Genomic DNA, 18,761 nt, shown 5'->3' with positions numbered 1-18,761 from the left:
ACTTTCCCACTGGCCAATTTTTTCTCTCCTCATCTCTGGACTTAACACTTTGGACCTCCCATTTCTAGTCCAAGGGTGATAAGGGATTTCTAAAACATTGTTTTTTGTGTGTATAAACTTAGCTTTTTTATAGCTGATAAAACTAAAACATCAGACAAAGAAACAAATTGAAGAAAATAAGTCTTGGAGATTTGGTCTTGAACCTCTATACATTGTTGATGTTGGATGGCTTCTTTATTTTTATTTATAGATTGAAGCTTATGGTATCTTTTTTTTGTAGGTCAAAATAATTGCTGGCAATTTCATATGGTTGAACAATATATTTTTCTTTATATCTGAAATTACTATAAGAAGAAATTTCCTCTTTAAAGTTTTGTTAACATTAAAGTTGATTTTCAATATAATTTTGTGCTGCTGGCTAAGTAGTCAAAATACTTGAATGAAAGTCAAAATTATCCAAGATAAAATAATTATGAAAAAAAGAGTACTTCTAGCATTGAAAAATAAGATGATGTGAATCAGAATTGATACTATAACATATGTTCAGATAACATTTTAAAATGTAATTTTGATCTTAGGGGGAAAGGTTTGGATCAAAAAAATTACAAGGACAGTGAAAAATCAGAGTGGCGTAATATTCCAGTGGCTTCTATATATTAATGCAAACAAACATCTGGTTCTTCAGGTGTATGGTTTGCTCACACTTAAGAAAGTCAACTGGCATGAGACATTCTACTGCTCCCTTTATTTAATGGCATTGATTATAAGCTGTGATTTTATAAGTCCAAATGTGAGCACTTAATTAGGCAACACTGTTAAAAGTAAATCCAGGCATGTTTTTTTCCAGGAGAATTCCCCTTCTCTTGGGCCCTCTGGTTGGTTCAAGGCAGTTATGACAACTATACATATTCATGATGTAGCTGACACTGATGCTTGGAGGGAACTTTGGAATGGAAAAAGGCAAGGGCTTATTCTTGTGTTATTCTTGCCAGATATCTAGGGTAGGAAGTCTATTATTTAGCTTGCTCTTCCTGCCCTTGTCATCACACCAGAAAGGCGGGCTTACCCTGAGAAGGAAGTTATTGTGAAAAGTATTTGTAATAATCAGAAAGGAGAAAATGGTATGCTTCTCTAATACCAAATTTATTGAAAGCATAAATCAAAGAAAATACACAAAAGATTTAGAAAGTAATAATATTTAAAAGCATAGAGAATTAAGCAATAATATTGTTTCATAATAAAATTAAATAACAAAAATTGCCCAGAGGCACCTGGGTGGCTCAGTTGGTTAGGTGTCTGCCTTCGGCTCAGCTCATGATCCCAGGGTCCTGGGATTGAGCCCATGACTGGCTCCCTGCTCATGGGCAGTCTGGTTCTCCCTCTGTCCCTCCCTCTGCTTGTGCTCTCTCTCGCTCTCTCTCACTTCCTCTCAACTAAATAAAAATAAAATCTTAAAAAAAGAAAAAGAAAAAAAATTGCCTGGACAAAATGGCAAATGTATTAAAATATAGAGAATTTTTAAAAACAAATTTAATGTACCATTAGGCCAAAGTAGGCATGATGGGAGTTCCAAAAAGAGAAGAGAGAGCAAAATATTCATATGTAAATGCAAGAGCCCAAAAACAAGTTCAAAAAAGAACAAAGCTGGATGACTCACTTTCTGATTTCAAGACTTACTACAAAGCTACAGTAATCAAGACAGTGTGGTACTGATCTAAGTCTAGAAATAGCCATCTTTGGAATAAAGTTCAGGGTTCAGCAATAAGTCCTTATACTTATGGTCAATTGATTTTAACAAGGGTTCAGAAACAATTCAATGGAAAAAGAATAATCTTTCTTTCTTTTTTTTTTTTTAAGAATAATCTTTCAACAACAGTTGCTGGCGCAACAGGATACGCACATGCAAAGTGATGAAGATGGACCTCTGCCTCACAGCCATATACAAAACTAACTTAAAATGTATCATAGAACAAACTGTACCATCTAAACCCGTCAAACCCTTAAGAGAAAATTTAGGAATAAATATCCATGATCTTTGATTATGCAATAGCTTTTTGAGACATGACATCAAAAGCACAAGTGAAAAGACCTAGATAAATTGTACTTCATCAAAATTAGAAACTTCTGTGCTACAAAGAACACCATGAAGAATGTGAAAAGATAACCTACAGAATGAGAAAACATTTGCAAATCTTACATTTGTGAGGGACTTTTACTCAGAATATATAAAGAACTCTCACAACTTAACAACAGAAAGAATAATGATGAATAGTCAGTTCTCCTAAGACTGATTTCCCGTGAGCACATGAAAAGATGCTCAACACCGTTGGTCATGAGGGAAATGCAAATCAAAACGACGGGAGATACCACCTCATGCCAGCAACCTCAGTGTCCATTAGCAGGTGAACTGCTATGAACCACGTACGGGAGATCCGTATGAAAGAATATTAATTGGCAATAAAAGTGAGTGAAGTACTGATAGATGTTGCCACGCAGATGAACCTTGAAAACATACACTAATGAACGAAGCCAATCGTTCAAGACCACGTGTTGTATGATTCCACTTATATGAGGTGTCCAGAAAAGACGGATCCATAGAAACAGAAGGTAGATTAGTAATTGCCAGAGGAAGGGAGGAGGGGAAAATAGGAAGTGACTCCTAATGGGGACAGAGACTTTTAGGATAATGAAAATGTTCTAAAATTAGTGGTGATGGTTGCTAACTCTGTGAACACAATAAAACCCACTGGACTGTGCACTTTATTTTTAAAAAATATTTGATTTATTTATTCATGAGAGACACAAAGAGAGAGGCAGAGACATAGGCAGAGGGAGAAGCAGGCTCCCTGCGGGGAACCTGATGTGGGACTGGATCCCAGGACCCCAGGGATCACACTCTGAGCCAAAGGTAGAGACACTCACCCACTGAGCCACTCAGGTGCCCCGACTGTGCACTTTAAAAGGGGGAGCTTTATAGCATGTTAATGCTATCTCAAAACTGCTATCATCAACAAACTTATCTTGGGGGCTCAGTTGGTGAATCATCTGCCCCCAGCTCAGGTCATGATCAGGGGGCCCTGGGATGTGTTCTGAGTTGGGATTCCTGTTCTGCGTGGAGTCCACTTCTCTCTCTGCCCTTCCTCCTGCTTGTGCTTGCACTCTCTCTCTCTCAAACAAATAAAATCTTTAATTAAAAAAAAAAAAAGCTTAATCTGGTTGCTGGAACAGGAGTAAAATGAGTGTACTACAGAAGAGTTGCCTTTTCTCACAGGTAGTTAAAGCTTCCCGTGGCTACCTGAAAATGACGTGGTGCAGATATCAGGGTCTGGTATTAACCGCCGCAAACCTTGATGAAGTGGCTGATGAGCCACTTCAGTAGTCGGAGGGCTTCTGTCCACCACTCCTTACTATTACCTGCCATAGTGTCGTCAAGTTAATAAACAAGCTAATAAACATATCTCTTTTATCAAGAGTCTGAGTATGTTTCTAAAAACATTGTTTTCTAAAAGTGAAAAAGGCATAGCAAAGTCAGGTGGACATTAACTTTGGGTTACCTGTGTCTCCATGTCATCCTTCCCCCATCTCTATTACTTTTTATCACATCAGATTACTGCAGCTTTTAAAATATTTGCAAATAGAATGTGAAAATTCTAGCGATTGGTACATGCCTGAAGTGATCTGTGGTGTTGGAGGAAAAGAAGCAAAGACACTTGGGTTTTGGTAAAGTATAGAGACAAAGAGTAGACATGTATTCCTTTAAGCATTTAGGAATGAAAAGGAGAGTCTAAATGTAAGTTTTAGCTGTCTATACCCTGCGATCAGCCGTACTTTGGCCATCCCCAAAGTGTTACTCTTTCCGACCAAAATCTCCTATGAAAACAGAATTAGATTCCACTTAAACCAAATCTTTTCATTATCATGTTCTAATAAACCAAACAAGGAGACTCTTTCTGGTAAGAATCCTATTCTTTAAGGAAAATCATCAAAATGAGGGCAGGGAGCAATCTGTCACAGCTTTAATCAGGGTACATAATAGAATACGAGGAAAAGATGTAGGAAAAGTGTAACAGAAAACAATAAAACAAAAGACGCTCGGTTAACTCCAGGAGAAAAGAGAGGTGAGACAGATCAGTTGGAAGACGAGTACTTCAAATCAGTTGTTATTGAGTGTGGGAAGCCGGAGTCAGGGGACTTGAATGGAGAAGAAGCAAATAATCAAAAAGAACAAGATTATAGTGAGATGCTTTGCCCCTTTCTTTCCTATCTCCTGAATTGCCACCGAAACTCTTAGCTCAGCACCTTGTACATATACACAACAAAATTATTTATAGATACTGCCAAAGCTACTGCTCAATACAACCTTTTATTTTATTTTTTTATTTTATTTTATGGGAAAGGGGAGTATTATTTTTCAATGAGCTTTAACAATATCCACTGTATCTCTAGAGAGATTTAGATTTTTTTTTTACATCTAACACATATTCTTGTTTTGTTTTGTTTTTGAAGATTTCATTTATTAATGAGAGAGAGAGAGAGAGAGACAGAGACATAGGCAGAGGGAGAAGCAGGCTCCATGCAGGGAGCCTGACGTGGGACTCGATCCCGGGTCTCCAGGATCACGCCCTGGACTGAAGGCAGATGCTAAACCACTGAGCCACCCCGGCTGCCCTCTAACACATATTCTAACTTACTTTAAAATAAGTTAGAATAACTTTACAAATTCACAAATGAAAATTATACTTTTAGTGGCAGGTAAATATTAACCTATTGGTTTAGATGCAACTAAATGTGAAGTCAATCATGTACCAGAGAAAAAGGGTCCTGCTTTCATACCCTGATGCTTCAACGTATTTCAATTTGCACTTATAAATCCAACTTTTTCACAAATATTTTTGTATTTTGATTCTAGATACTCTATTTAGAGCACTTCACTCCAAAAATATCCTGATTTCAGATAACCTTTATTTCCAATAAACTAAACCACAAATAGACCCAACTATTTTCTATTTTAACAATGGTTTTATTAGTTTTAGAGACATTTTAATTTGCCTTATAGGATTTTTTATTAGATAATGCAACTTTTAAAGTTATTGATTGGCATCTTGAGATAAATTTGCAAAACTGACCATGTTCATCCTTCTCATCGACTTCTCATCGCAGTTTAACACAGTGTTCCTTATGCTTCTATGAAGCAATAGTCCATGGAAAACTATGGACTCTTGATTCAAGACTAAAAACAGTTACAAACTTTATAATGGTGAAAAGTACCACTGTGGTGTAGAGTGTTCAGCGGAGTGCTTTGTCCGCTGACTTACTGTGTCATCAGCACGCTCCTCTGGCTTATAGGGCCTACCGTGAACTTTGGCTCAGTATGCATGTGGGATTTCTCAAAACTGTTCTGTTAAGAGAAAGGGGTTTACATAATAAACATTATTTTTTTAAAAGATTTTATTCATTTATTTATTCATGAGAGACACAGAGAGAGGCAGAGACACAGGCAGAGGGAGAAGCAGGCTCCATGCAGGGAAACTGATGCGGGACTCAATCCCGGGCCCAGAGTCAAAGGCTGACGATTGACTGCTGAGCCACCCAGGGATCCCATAAATATTATTTTAATAGTCACTTGAACAGCACCTATCTGTATCTGTAGAGATTTCAATGGCCCAAAACACTTCCATGAGTTCCACGAAGGTCTACAGACCACAATAAGGATACACCAGTTCAAGGCAGCACCAGATAGCTCTGTCCTTGAAGGTGAAGATGCAAATGAGGCCATTTGTGTGAGGTGTTGTCAGTGTGTCTGGCAAATGATAAGCATCTATTGTTGTTAATGATGAAGATGAAGGTGATGATAAATGACTACTCTATTTTGTAATCATGCTAAATACTAGCATTGTGCTGTCTAAGGGTTGTTTCCATTCGATATGTTTTAAGATGTTCTAGAGGTTGTGTCTGGTTTAGAGAATCAACTGGAGCAGGTCAACAGTAACGCTGCTCTCAGTTCTGGCTTCTTCTCCTCGAGGGAAGACACTGACCACCAGTCATTTCACTCTTCCCTCCAGAGACCGGAGGAGCTTTTACATCCCCTCTTACATGGTGTCCAAGCATCCGAGACCAATTTTGGCCACATCCGACAAAAACAATGGCCATTCTAGAGGTCTTATCTCGAGGATTAGGGAGTTTAATTGGCAGTAGATTACCTGACCTAGAATCCAAGAAAAGGTTGTGAAGTTCAGAACTAGGAGAGAATTAGGAAACAAACAAACACATAAACAAATAAATAAATAAATAAATGTATTTATTAGGAGTTTCTGCATTGGTGAACACATCCACATGTCGGGTGAGTGGAGCATCCCAGCTCCACAGGGACAGAAGCTCCTGTGCTTGAGATCCTTCCAATCTCCATCTTTATCTGGCTGTTTATCTGTATATTATATAATATCCTTTATAACAAACCAATAAATGTAAATAAAGAATTTCCCTGAGTTCTGTGAGCCATTATAGCAAATTATCAAGCCTGAGGAGGGACTGCGGGAATCCCAGACTTATAGTCAATTGGCTGACAACCTGAGATGTATGACTAGTGTCTGAAGTGAGGGCAGCTTTGTGGGACCGGGCCCTTGCCTGTGAGATCTGTGCTAACTCCAGGTAGTTAGCGTCAGAATTGAACTGAGTTGTAGAACACCCAACTAATACCCCAGGAGTTGGAGAATTGGTGGCTGGTGTGAAGGAAAATCCCACACATTTGGTGTCAAAATATTCCGGTGGGTAGAGGAAACAGTTTTCCTTAGATCACCGTCCTCAAGAGCACTTCTGTGGTAAATTGAGAGTAGTGCAGCACTCTGGCCACCAGACTATGTGAAATAATCACTTTCTAAATTATCTAGGTTCTATGTTTTACTGCCCAGCTCTTGCAATCCAATGCCTTAGTGTACCTTCCGAGACAAAAGAAGAGAGATTTGAAATCCCATAGTTGAGAAACTCTCAATCTTCCAAATCTCTTTATCATTTATGGTTTGGAACGTGCATAACGGAGTTCCACATTGGATGAGTAGCTTCTATTGGACCTACCTGACCATCCCATAGGTAGCAATCATAAAAACTAGGCTAAAAAAAATATAAATAATGACCCAGGGCCAACTTATGGAGGCTTCCCCTGGCCAAAGATGAAACTATTTGAGCTTCCTCAATAATGACAATAAAGGCCATCCAGACTCATCAAATGTGTTCAAATGCATGATTTGATCACTTTCTGACATCCAGGAAATACACGGTATTAAGCATTCATCTTCTCTTTCCTGAAAGAACCAGACCATTGGGTAGCCAAATAATGGATAAGGAGAGTACATATTCATTAATGTATTTAATATAAAAATATAAAAGGTTATGGAGTTAAGACATACATGCATGTACACACACATATATATGATTTTAGGAAAAAGGAATGCTTAATGTCTCTCTTTTTATACGCACACGCACAGACGCTTACTGCCTACCTATATAGATAGACATTAAGCATTCATATTTGCTGATGTCATTTAAAAAAAAGCCCCAGAAAAACAGAGCCTCTTCTCATAGCTAGAGTGATCCTTTTATAATGTAAGTCATATTATATCTTATATTTGGTCAAAAATCCACAATAGCTCTCAATTTTCTGAAAAGTGAAAACCAACGTCCTTCTAAATGCCTGTAAGAACCTGTAAGAGCTGTCCTTGAATTAGCTCCTTACCTAATTTCTCCTCTTGACTATACTCCTGCTACAGGGATTTCCTTCCTGTTCTTTTAACACTTGAAGTGTGTTGCAACTTCAAGTCCTTTGCATTGGCTCTATTTTCTGCCTGGAGTGCTCTTTTCCCTCACTGTCACACAGCCAACTGTTGTCTTTTTCAAATCTTTGCATGAAAGTTATCTTCTCAATGAGGATTGTGGGTGCATCTCATTAGAAATTACCACCAACTCTCCTGCTTCTCCTGCCAAATGCACATCCTTTCTGACTCTCCTCTTTATTGTCCCATGGCTCTTACCATTACTAATATCCACTACTATATTGTTAAGAGTTGAACTGCCCCCCCACACACACTTCAGAATGTGATCTTATTTGGAAATAGGGTCCTTGCAGATGTAATTAGGTAAATTAGAGTGAAGTCTTCTTACTGGAGTGGGGGCAGTAGTGGAGGATACTGTAAATGGCTGATGTTCTTGTAGGAAGAGGGAAATTTGAACATGGAGACGCAGGGAGAAAATCCTGTGATGATGAAGGCCGAGATTAGTTATGTACCTGCAATAACCCCCAAATATCACTGGCTAAGCCTGAAGCTAGGAAGAGGCAAGGAAGGATCCCTCTGTGAACGTGCATTGGAGCGCTGCCCTGTGGACACATTGATTTCAGATCTTTAGCCTTCAGAACTGTCAGACAATAATTTTCTGTTGTTTTTCACCACCCAGCTTACGGCCCTTTGTTGAGGCAGCCTTAGGAAATGAATTCCTCCATCTGTACACTATAGCTTTAGTATCCAATTCACCTCTATTGTTCGTATTGCTTATTGCTTGCCCCCCTTCTGTCCCCGACTCCCCTTCTCCCAGAAGGCAAACACAAAATAGCAGGGATCTTTCTTCATTGCTATATCCTAAAGCACCTACCAGAGTTCCTGGTCTGTAGCAGGTACTCAATGCTATCCGAGCCAAGTAATCTTCACACACATTTCATCATTTAACCATTTTAGTTGTTCTTTGTGTATTTCCCAGCTGTTTGTTTTGTTTTGTTTCCATTTGGGGTTTTATTACCCACAGTCACAGGCAACATAGCCAGCAGGAATGATCTAAATAACCGCTAAAACTCAATTTCACGTCTCTTCTGAAATAAATATTTTAAAATCATTGTTAAAACTAATGAGGTTGACTGCTTATAATTTCATCTCTCTTTATTTCCCCCAGCCATGCTTTGTGGAGATGCTGTGAAACAGGTTATCAAGTCAGATACCAGAAGAGAATAGGAGAGTTAAGATAATCAGCTCTCAAGCAATGGAGAGTTGACTGAACATAAATTCCTTAACTCACTAACCAAGTCTACATAGAAGAAGTGATTATTCATAATAAACTTCCAAAACCATTATCCTCCTGGCCCCCCTTTATGACTTCTATCCACCAATCTGTTTATACTTCTCAACTTTCAATTATTAAGAACATTCAATTACTTCTGGTTAGGGTAGATGAATTTCTTCCTTTGAGTTCAATAGTTTAAAAGCTCCAAAATTAGTTTATGTAGTTTAACTAAATTCATCTCTCAGCAAGCATAAAATCTGTGACGTTTGACGGGTATTACACATTTACTAAGGTAGGTTACTGTACCAGGATAAAATACCTCCCTATATGTTTATATTTGCACTTATCAGTAGTCCCCACTCTTCCTCCCCCACCTCACGCCCTCCCCCGTACCCCACCCCCAGCCATTAGCCACTAAAATTGAACCTTAAAATTGCCCCAGGGAAAGTGAAAATGCCTATTGTTTTTAAAAATGAGAGGTCATTCTTCGGCTTAAACTTTCTTGTTTTTGGTCTAGGGTAAGACAACAGTCTTGAATCTAAACCTTGTGAGGGGCAAAGGTTTTCAATCATAAAAGCTTCCTTTTCCAAAAGAAAATCTTGATGTTCTGAACATAGTGTTATGGTAAGCCACCCTGAAGAGAAAAACAAAGATGTAGGGGATATTCTTGGTAGGCAGAAAGAAGTAGAGACCCTTAGAATAAAAAGGAGAGAAAGAGAAAGAGAAAAACAAAAGTGAACCAACGTTCTTTCACTTTTTCTACCTGTTGTCATATAAAAACTTGGGGAGGACACTCATATAGCACCAGGCAGACCAGAGAAGCTAAAAGTAGAGGGGACTGTACACAGTTTCATATTGGAAAATCTAGAAAGAGACTGAAAAACAGAGTGCTTTCATAGCAACATAGGGTGAGCACAACAGCACAGACATGACACCTTTAGTGTTTGGGCACAGAAGGCCTAGGCCCATCTATGCTGCCTGCCTCAGTTCTTAGGGATCTATGTGAGGAGTCGAATTTCATTAGCTCCTGAGGAGTTCTTGGTCATGAATTTAAAGAGTCCCAACAGTTGCTAGACTTGGCAGGTACAAGACCCATAGAGCAGACAAGTGTAGGCTCAGAACAAAATGGAAGGCATGGCTGAGTCTCCATGCAACCACACCATCAATGAAATGCCAGCAGCAATGGAGGATTTGGGGGCTGGATGCTCAGCTCCTGACCTTGCTGAGAACAGCCCATACACTATACAGGTGGACGTAACATGGGGACCAGGCAAGAGAATTATTCCTCAGCTGGCGGTCAATAGGAGCTGGCATAGGGCACCCTGTGGACCAGCACCATTTTCAGCTTCCCCCATTTGTGTAGAGAGCATCTAGGGAAGGAGGGGGAGGGTGTGTGAAAGAAAGTCCCCATATAGAGATTTTAGATTTTCAGTAGATTAAATAACTACCAGAATTACCTATCTGCAAACCTAAAATGTTTCTTGTTTTGTTTTGTCGCTTTCCTTTGGAAACAGAGGAGTCAACATAGGGAGGGCTAAATCAGTTCTAGGAACTGAAGACAGCAATGTTATTTTGCATGCATGAGCCATTTGTGAAAATATTCAATGGTTTTCAAGGACTCAGTTTTTCAAAAAACTGGCTGAAATAAATAAAAAGTTTTGTGTTTAAAAGTTTAGTAACATAGCATATGAGACCTCAGTACTGAAATAGCACAAAGTCTATCAATCATTCTATATCTTGACCAAAAAAATTAACCTTTTTTCCCCTTGTGGACCCTTCAAGTATTTTTAAATTATGTAATATTTGGAAATACAGATTCCATTTATACTTCACATTTCAGATTATAAAAGATGTATATGAAAACAATCCTTCTTGGGTAGTGTTAATGTGGTATAGGATTAGAAAAGATTTGAGATCTATTTTTATTTGGTAAATTAATTGTGTATTACTAGACATTTGTGGGGGCAAATGAACAATTTGATCGATTATCAATGATAGGAAATAAGTGTTTTCCTGCCAAAACTGTACCCAATGCTTACAATTATGATCATGACTTGGGCATACATCTGTCATTTCTTATGACTTGCTGATCATACTAAACGTTTTCTGCATTTTCACAAACTAAATATTAAGATGCCTTTGAATTAGAAAGGAAGAAAAATAGTTCAGGTATATTCCCCACGTTTGAAATTAAATGATCCGCAGGAAAAATATTTTTATTTATTATAATTTTGAACAAAAAAAAAACACTGAGTTGGTTAGATAAGACTTTTATTTTAAACAAAAATTACAATTCATTTGTTCACAAGACAAGATGAAAGTTAATATAACGACTTTTTAAAGTGAAATTATAGATTGCCTTGAGACTGACTTTATACAACTAAGTGAATTCATCATATTATATATATAACACATTGAAACAATATTCCACATATTTACGAACTGACGTTCAAATCCAGAACTCTTAGACATAAATTAAATTTCATGTTACTAAAATGTCTTTGTTGTACATACAGAATCATTGTGAATATGTTTTAGACGATCCCAACATTTGTTGTCTCCTTGGTAAACATGAAGAATTATGACATATGAAGACACTGTATAAGGGAAATTAAATCAGCTTTGATCCCATTATTGAGAAAACCATACAGAATAGGATTAAGACAACAGGACATCATGCCTAACAAATGACAAATGCAATACACCAATTTGAAATGCCTGTTTGAAATGAGGTTGTCATTAAAATCAGTTACCACATGGAAAAGGTGTAGTGGCATCCAGCTAACGGCAAACACTAGTATCAGTATGGTTAGTCTATAGAAAACACTTCGGGATCTCTTTTTGATTCTCATGATAGAACGGTTTACTCTCATGTCATGAACATCCGAGTTTTCTTCAGGTTTCACCTCAAAGCAGGTGGGGACCCCCGGTATGAACTTACTGGATGAAGAATGCTGACTTCTTACAGAACCAAAGTTTTCTGGAAGCATTCTTGAGTGGTTCTCTTGAGGAGGTCTTGCTGGAGCAGGTAAGACACACGCTGTCTTCTTGCTGTACCTTCTCCTGTGTTTTCTGATGAATGAATAGCTCAATTTATGGCTGCTGGAAAGTTTCACCTGAGGCCCACTCTTTTTGAATGGTTGAAGAGTTAAGTTGATCATCTCGTTTTCTTCCAGTTTGTTTTCTTTGTTGGACAACCCGCAGCTTATACTCCTGCAGACACTGGTATGGCTCACAGTTAGACACACCAAGGGAAGAATATACTGGACTAGCAATAAAGAGATAGTAAAAGCGATTCTGTACGAATCAGATGGCCACGACTCAACACATAAATACCTGCTGCTCAGCAACGCGGAGTCAAATGTTTCCTGAAGTTCCACCAGACTGTGAAACACTGGAAGGGGAGAACAAATCGCAAAACCTAGTGTCCAGACAGTAGCAATCAGGAAGTAGCCATGGTTTGCTGTTAAATTGTTAGATATAGGATGCTTGATCATATGATACCTGACAATGGCAATTGATATTAGAATTAAAGTTGAAACCAGAACTGACACACATTGAAGAAAAGGCATAATGTGACACATGACTCTGCCAAACATCCACTGATCCAGCAGGACAGAGGTCAGTGTAAAAGGTGAGCAAAACAGCACAACCAAAATATCAGAGAAGGCCAAATTTCCTATGAGGAAGTTTACCATCGTCTTCTGATTACGCTTTCTCATGAGAGCCATTAAAATAAGTAGATTCCCCATAAAACCGAGAAGACTTACAAATGTATAAAGTCCAATCAGAAAATACTGTAAATCATCTACACTGCTTTTATAGTCATCCCAGACTGGGAAATCAGAATTCCGAGTGGCAGCCGTATTGTTCTCTGTGGCAAGTGTCTTGTTATAAAAATCCTGGAGTTCTAAATCCATCTTAGAGTTCTGCTTGGAATAAAAAGACATTAGTTACCAACTTTTAAAAAATTACATGACTACGATAAATCAATTCTGAGAGGGAGACTACATTTTAAAATTTGTTCGCATCCCTTATTAATCTCCTTTAAAAAAGAAAGAAAAAGGTTTCATGAGGTCTTTCATTGGTTCCAAGTGCAAAACAAATATCACCTAATAACAATGACAGTAAGTCTGAGTCTATCATCATTCCTATGATGTATTAACTTTCATTAAAGTCACAGATCTTGTTTTTTAAATTTATATAGATATAATGAAAGGGGAAGTATATAAGAACTTCAAGAGACCTAATTTACAATAGCTCGTTACTATTATTCATCCAGTCAAGGTGCTTATTCCTGGTGTGGTCACATAATCTTATCTTAAAACGTTTGCTGGTTTCCAACTTCAATCAAGGTCAAACTTAAAAGTCACCTATCCTGAAGTATTCCTGGGTCTACTCAATTGGATGCGATCTCCTCTTCGGAACCCCCGTACTGCTCTGTGTATAGCTGTCTCATGCCATATGTCACAATTTGCCTTGCAATGCAATTAAAATACATAGCAGCCCACCTTATCCACTTATAAGCAATGGAAAACAGAAAATTGTTATTTATTCATCGTGGTATCTACTACAATCCATGGCCCAGTGACTTCACAATTGTAGGTGCTAAATAAATATTTATGGAAAAATGAAAAATTCAAACAAAATAAATATTTATGGGAAGAGGAAAAATTCAAGCAAATGTCTTGTATCCTAAATATTATCTAGTTCGTGCAGTGTTCAAATGTAAGCTTCTCAGGTGTAGAAACACTATCCTAGGACTTCGGTGTATATAGTAGGCACTTAACTAAGTGTTTATCAAGCTGTACTGTTGACTATGTGTGTACAATACCGGATGGCTGTCGTTCCATGATCAATTCTTCGTCCTTTGAGATGTGCCAGATTATCATGAGTTAGGATAGCTACTGACCAGCAGTCCACTAGTGTTTTGAAAAACAAAATTTACCTATTTACTTTTTTGGCCTAAAAACTGAAACTAATTTTCCACTTTAAAAAGATGGAATAAATTCATATCGTCTAAGGAAAATCTGTATCTTAAAATTAAATACAGAAGTAATGCTAATATCACACCCCAGTATAAGTTCTTTTCCATTTCAAACAAAATTAACAGTGTAATATTATCGATGGCACAATGGTATTCTTATTTCCTGCTACACATTAGAGATTTGACAGTATTATAAAAAAGTAGGCACTATTATTTTTTTTAACAAGAGTTTCCCATAGAATACTCAGGACAGCAATAGTTAATTAGTTCTGATGGATATTCATGTTGTTATAGAGATCCTCATATAATGCAAATTTAAAAAGCATTTACACTACATTTCAACTTATATTTACGTATGTATTTCTAGGTCTACGGTTGGATAACTATAGTTAAAACTATAAAATACATATATATTTAATTAACGGTGAATACTATTATCTTTACCTCATAAGGGACTTTTAGGTCCTGATCCAAAATATTTCCAAATAGAAAATCCTATCGTGTACATACATTCATTATAAATAATTTTAACTTCAGGTTTATAGACAGCAGGTTTCAAATAGGATGATATAGGCATCATTGTTCTATGAGAAAACTTGAAAGTTTAAGTTTTTCAGAACTTTGACAACTGATTCTATGTTGATTAAATTACTTTCTGGTAACTAATCACATCCCTTTAAAGATAAATTAATTCAAAAGCTCAGGATCTTATTCATTCATTCTTAGGCACTAGCCAACAATTTACATTGATACTGCCCCAAGTTAGAAGGGGTAAGCTGGTGCAGGGTCACTCTCATGGCCTACTGAGTCAGATAGTCATCATACTAACCTCGCAGGAACTATTCTGTATAGATTAGAGAGCTTCTAATCAAAGTAGCTTTGACTGGCCTTTCTGCCTAATTTCCTGGGTTCTGATAATTCCTCTGGTTATCAACCTTGTTCATAATCCTTTTTACATTTATAATGCATGTAGGTCATTTGTTACTGTGATCCCACTTAGTTCTTCTGTTGACTCACTTTCTTGAGACAACTCTTTTTCGCTGTAGATCAGTGGCTACTGGTCGCTTTTTCTACTAGCTTGTAGAAGGAAGGACACTACTGCTTGTAAGGAAGGACAAAAGAGAAATTGAACCAAATCTAGTTGGTTCTAGAACGGCTTTGTGCTTTCTTGGGACATGTAACTAGAGGATGACACTTCCTTAAAGTAAAATGTTACTGTCTAAAATTTTTCAAGGGAAGAGGAAATGCAGTACAATTTACGCTAATAGAAACAATGTAGTTTTGAGTCTAGCATTCGGATCGACTCCAGTGTAGTGGTCAGTCTTCTCAATTAGACCCTAATGGAGACAAAGGAAAATGTTTTAATTCTTTTCATGATAGAAATGATGCTTAATGGAGTGATGGTGTACATAATGGATACTAAGTAAACACTCTTACTCATCATTTTAAAAAGCACTTTAATTTTTCCCAGCTTTAAATGAAGAGGGATGAATCATCCAGGGAATATAAGAAAATTCAGGATAGTGTATGACCATATGTATGTAAACATACGTATATGTCTGGTTACATACACAGATATACTGGAACCACCAAAATTAGACAGGTTTCCAAATGGCCCTACAATGAAATAAGGAGATAGATCCACTGACAATGGGGATAGTTTAGCACTTTAAATTTTTGAATGAGGTCTCTTCAGTGACAAAGCAACATAAAGCTAAAATAGCAAAAAAATATTTAGTTTACAACATATGTTTTTATTTAAATGTAAAAGAAGTACATCAGATTTCGGTGTGTCACTAAAAATTTTCTATAAAACGAGCACAGAAAACACTGAACTCATTAAATCATAAAAACCATTGCCTTGTTAGTAAGCAGATGAAGGAAATGCCATTCTGAGTATTCACTGGACACAGGACAAACTGAGGGCAACACTTCTTTCCCTCCCTAAAAAACACTACTTTATATATAATTTGCAAGGGGAGGCTCCTTTTATTAAGGAATAGCTAAGAGAGATTAGTTGTTCCTTCCTTTATTCATTCAACTAACGTTTATTGAACAACTGTTGTGTGATGTGGTCTGCAAGGCTCTGCCATAAACATAACAAATACACGGTACAAGGTACTGTGGGAGGAATTCTGAGGAGTTATTTCAAGGTTATATGATGAGTAATTACAGACTACAAGTGCCTGAGATATAAAAGGGCCTAAATGGATGATGAATGAATGAATGAATGAATGAATGAATGACATTCTCCCGACTGCCAGTGTTGGATTTTTTTTTTTTTCACAACAGCATGAACACTTAACACTGTTACTCAATATCATGGATGCTTCTTTGCATCTATTGATAGATTGACAAATTAGCATTTTTTCTTATGTTTTTTTTTCCCTCTCCAAACATTCACTCCCTCACTTAACATTCATTTATTCATTTGATTTTGGTGTGACAGTAGCCAACCTTGTGCTGCTCTCCCTCTAGCCCCAGTCCAACCCATCCCATCCACACGCAAAAATACACATAACACTTAATATCATGCTCCACACTAAATGGGCATTTTGTGACTCTTTGCTCCGACTTCTTACACTGGGGCCGGGAGAAGGAAGGGAATGGGCAACACAATGGCATGTAGAGTATTTGGAGCTGAAAATAATCAAGACCCAAAAGACTCAGGTAGAAACTCTGACCTCCCCACCAAATGCCTAAGAAAGATTTAGCTCGAGGACCTGAACCAGGAAAAGAGCTACTTACAGAGATTCCTTTTTGCCTAAGAAACCCATCAGAGCAACCTTCATTTTCCAAACATTTCCTCTCATCTTCCCGCTAATGGCTCTCCTCTCTTCCTCCTCTCCTTAGCTCAGGATGACATATATGCCTCATTTTGCCTCTCTTTGGGATTTCCATGTCTGTGTAGATTCCCTGTAGGTAGGAAGCTAAATTTGATTTTCTTCTGTTAATGTGTCTCACGGAAATTTAATTTTTAGTCCAACTAGAACTTTGGGCAAAGAAAAACTTCTTCCTCCCTGACAGTAGCCAGGGGGACATTTCAAACAGTAGGAAATGTTTGTCCAATGAGATTTGTGTTGTTGTTGTTGTTGCTTTTTTTAATTGAAAATCAGTTTTAATTGAAACTACTTTAAAATGAAAGGGGAAAAAAAAGCACAAAGGATTTCTTTTCTTAAATTTGCCCCTTCACTTCCCTGAAAAGCACAATAAGCAAACCTGTAATGGAAATGTAGATCTGTTTAATTGCGATCTGCTTTTATAACAAGTGTTATAAGGGACACTGTACAATTTTATGCAACACAAATACTTTATACGTAATACAAGTAATGTAATATGTATACTTTTCTTCATCTTAGAGTGCTAGAGAAATCATGAACTGTAACCAGAAATAAACATTTAAAGATGAAATATTATTGCACCAGAAGAAATTTGATACCGAGTGTGAAACCTTTGCTGCGCTTACTGGTGACATTCTCTTCTTTTGTATCTAGTTTTACCTCCCGTCCCACCATCAGAACTCCCAGGCTGCAGCCTCAAATGTTAATCCTCAGGGTAAAAAGTGGGAAAAAAAAAAAAAAAAAGTTCTTTGTCACATTGTGACTGTTAAAAAGCAATGTCTCTGCAGGCTCACTGGAATTTTCTGATATTGTAATTCCCTTATAAAAATCGATCTGTAGCTGACACCAAGACAAATGAAAGGTTTCGGAGAGACTTTAGGTACCTTAAGTAGCTGGTTCCTAAAAGGAATAATGGGAGGAACTGCAAGGAATTCAAGGGATAGCGAGAGGCAGCTCATATATTTAAATAAGCTTCCTTTGTTAGGATAACCTCCTGTCTTAGGGAAATGCACCTCTTTTCACAGAGGATGCGAGCACCGTAAAAATCTCGGTGATCTTGGTCCCCGCAGCAATGACAGGATCCCGGCCCTCGCCCTGCTGCCCCGACCCCGGCAACGGGAGGTCTCCAGGTTCTCAAATTCTCCCAGGACCCCTTGTAAAAAGCCAGGATCTGGCCACATCGGAGTCGGAGAGAGCAGCACCGCTTTGCTCAGCAGACGGGCAGCGGGCACGCGCCACCCTCTGAAATCCAACCGCAGAGTTTCTTTCCCCCTGAGAAAATCCGAAATTCAAGACTGACCCGGCCGGGGGGGGGCGGGGGGGTGCGGGGCCTCCCGCGGCCGCCGGCGCTTCCCCAACATCAGCTAAAGGTCTCGGGACTTGGGGCTCAAGGGAAATCCCCGCTCCCGGAGGCCAGGGGTGCGGCTGCGCCGCGAGGTCCCCACCCCCCCCCCGCCCCCGACCCCGGCCCGGCCTGCGCCCCCGCTCGGGACCCCGCGCCCGCCGCACCCCGGGAGGACCTGCCCCGCGCCCCGACACCCCGCACCCTCCGCATCCCGACCCGCGCCCCGACCCCCTGCCCCAGCGCCCTCCCGGGGCCCCGCAGGCTGCAGCCCCTACCTGGGGCGCCCGGGCCGGTGCCCGCGCCTCGGCTCCCGGGGACGCGGTGGCGGCTGCGCCGGGCGGCGGCGGCTGCAGGGGAGGACCGGGGGGCGCGGGGGGGCGGCGGGGCGCGGCGAGGCGCCTCGGGACCACGTGACGCCGCCGGGACCCCGGGGACCCCGCTCCAGGGCGCCTGCTCCGCGCCCGCCTCCCCCCGCCCGGCTCGGGGCGCGCCAGCCCGGCCAAGGCGGGGGCCCGGAGCAGCGGCAGCCCCCCGCCCGGCCCCCCGC

General features: G+C 39.3%; 1 protein-coding gene across 2 annotated transcripts; it reads right to left on the bottom strand.

Moving 5' to 3' along the window:
• Positions 1–11,296: 11,296 nt before the first annotated feature.
• NPY5R (neuropeptide Y receptor Y5) lies at positions 11,297–18,559 on the bottom strand. 2 transcript variants are annotated; one of them, XM_025439260.3, is made up of 2 exons: positions 18,490–18,559; positions 11,297–12,971 (listed from the first exon to the last, which is right to left on the bottom strand). In XM_025439260.3, exon 2 carries the CDS (start codon positions 12,960–12,962, stop codon positions 11,622–11,624), a length of 1,341 nt encoding a protein of 446 aa, XP_025295045.3. In that variant the 5' UTR covers positions 12,963–12,971; positions 18,490–18,559; the 3' UTR covers positions 11,297–11,621. The 2 variants fall into 2 exon arrangements, with proteins under 2 accessions (XP_025295045.3, XP_035555077.2); XM_035699184.2 differs by lacking the exon at positions 18,490–18,559 and adding an exon at positions 16,778–17,058.
• Positions 18,560–18,761: the final 202 nt, after the last annotated feature.

The sequence above is a fragment of the Canis lupus genome, chromosome 15, assembly GCF_003254725.2.
Source record: "Canis lupus dingo isolate Sandy chromosome 15, ASM325472v2, whole genome shotgun sequence".
NCBI classification, from domain to species: domain Eukaryota; kingdom Metazoa; phylum Chordata; class Mammalia; order Carnivora; family Canidae; genus Canis; species Canis lupus.
This window is presented reverse-complemented; position numbering and strand designations above follow the sequence as displayed.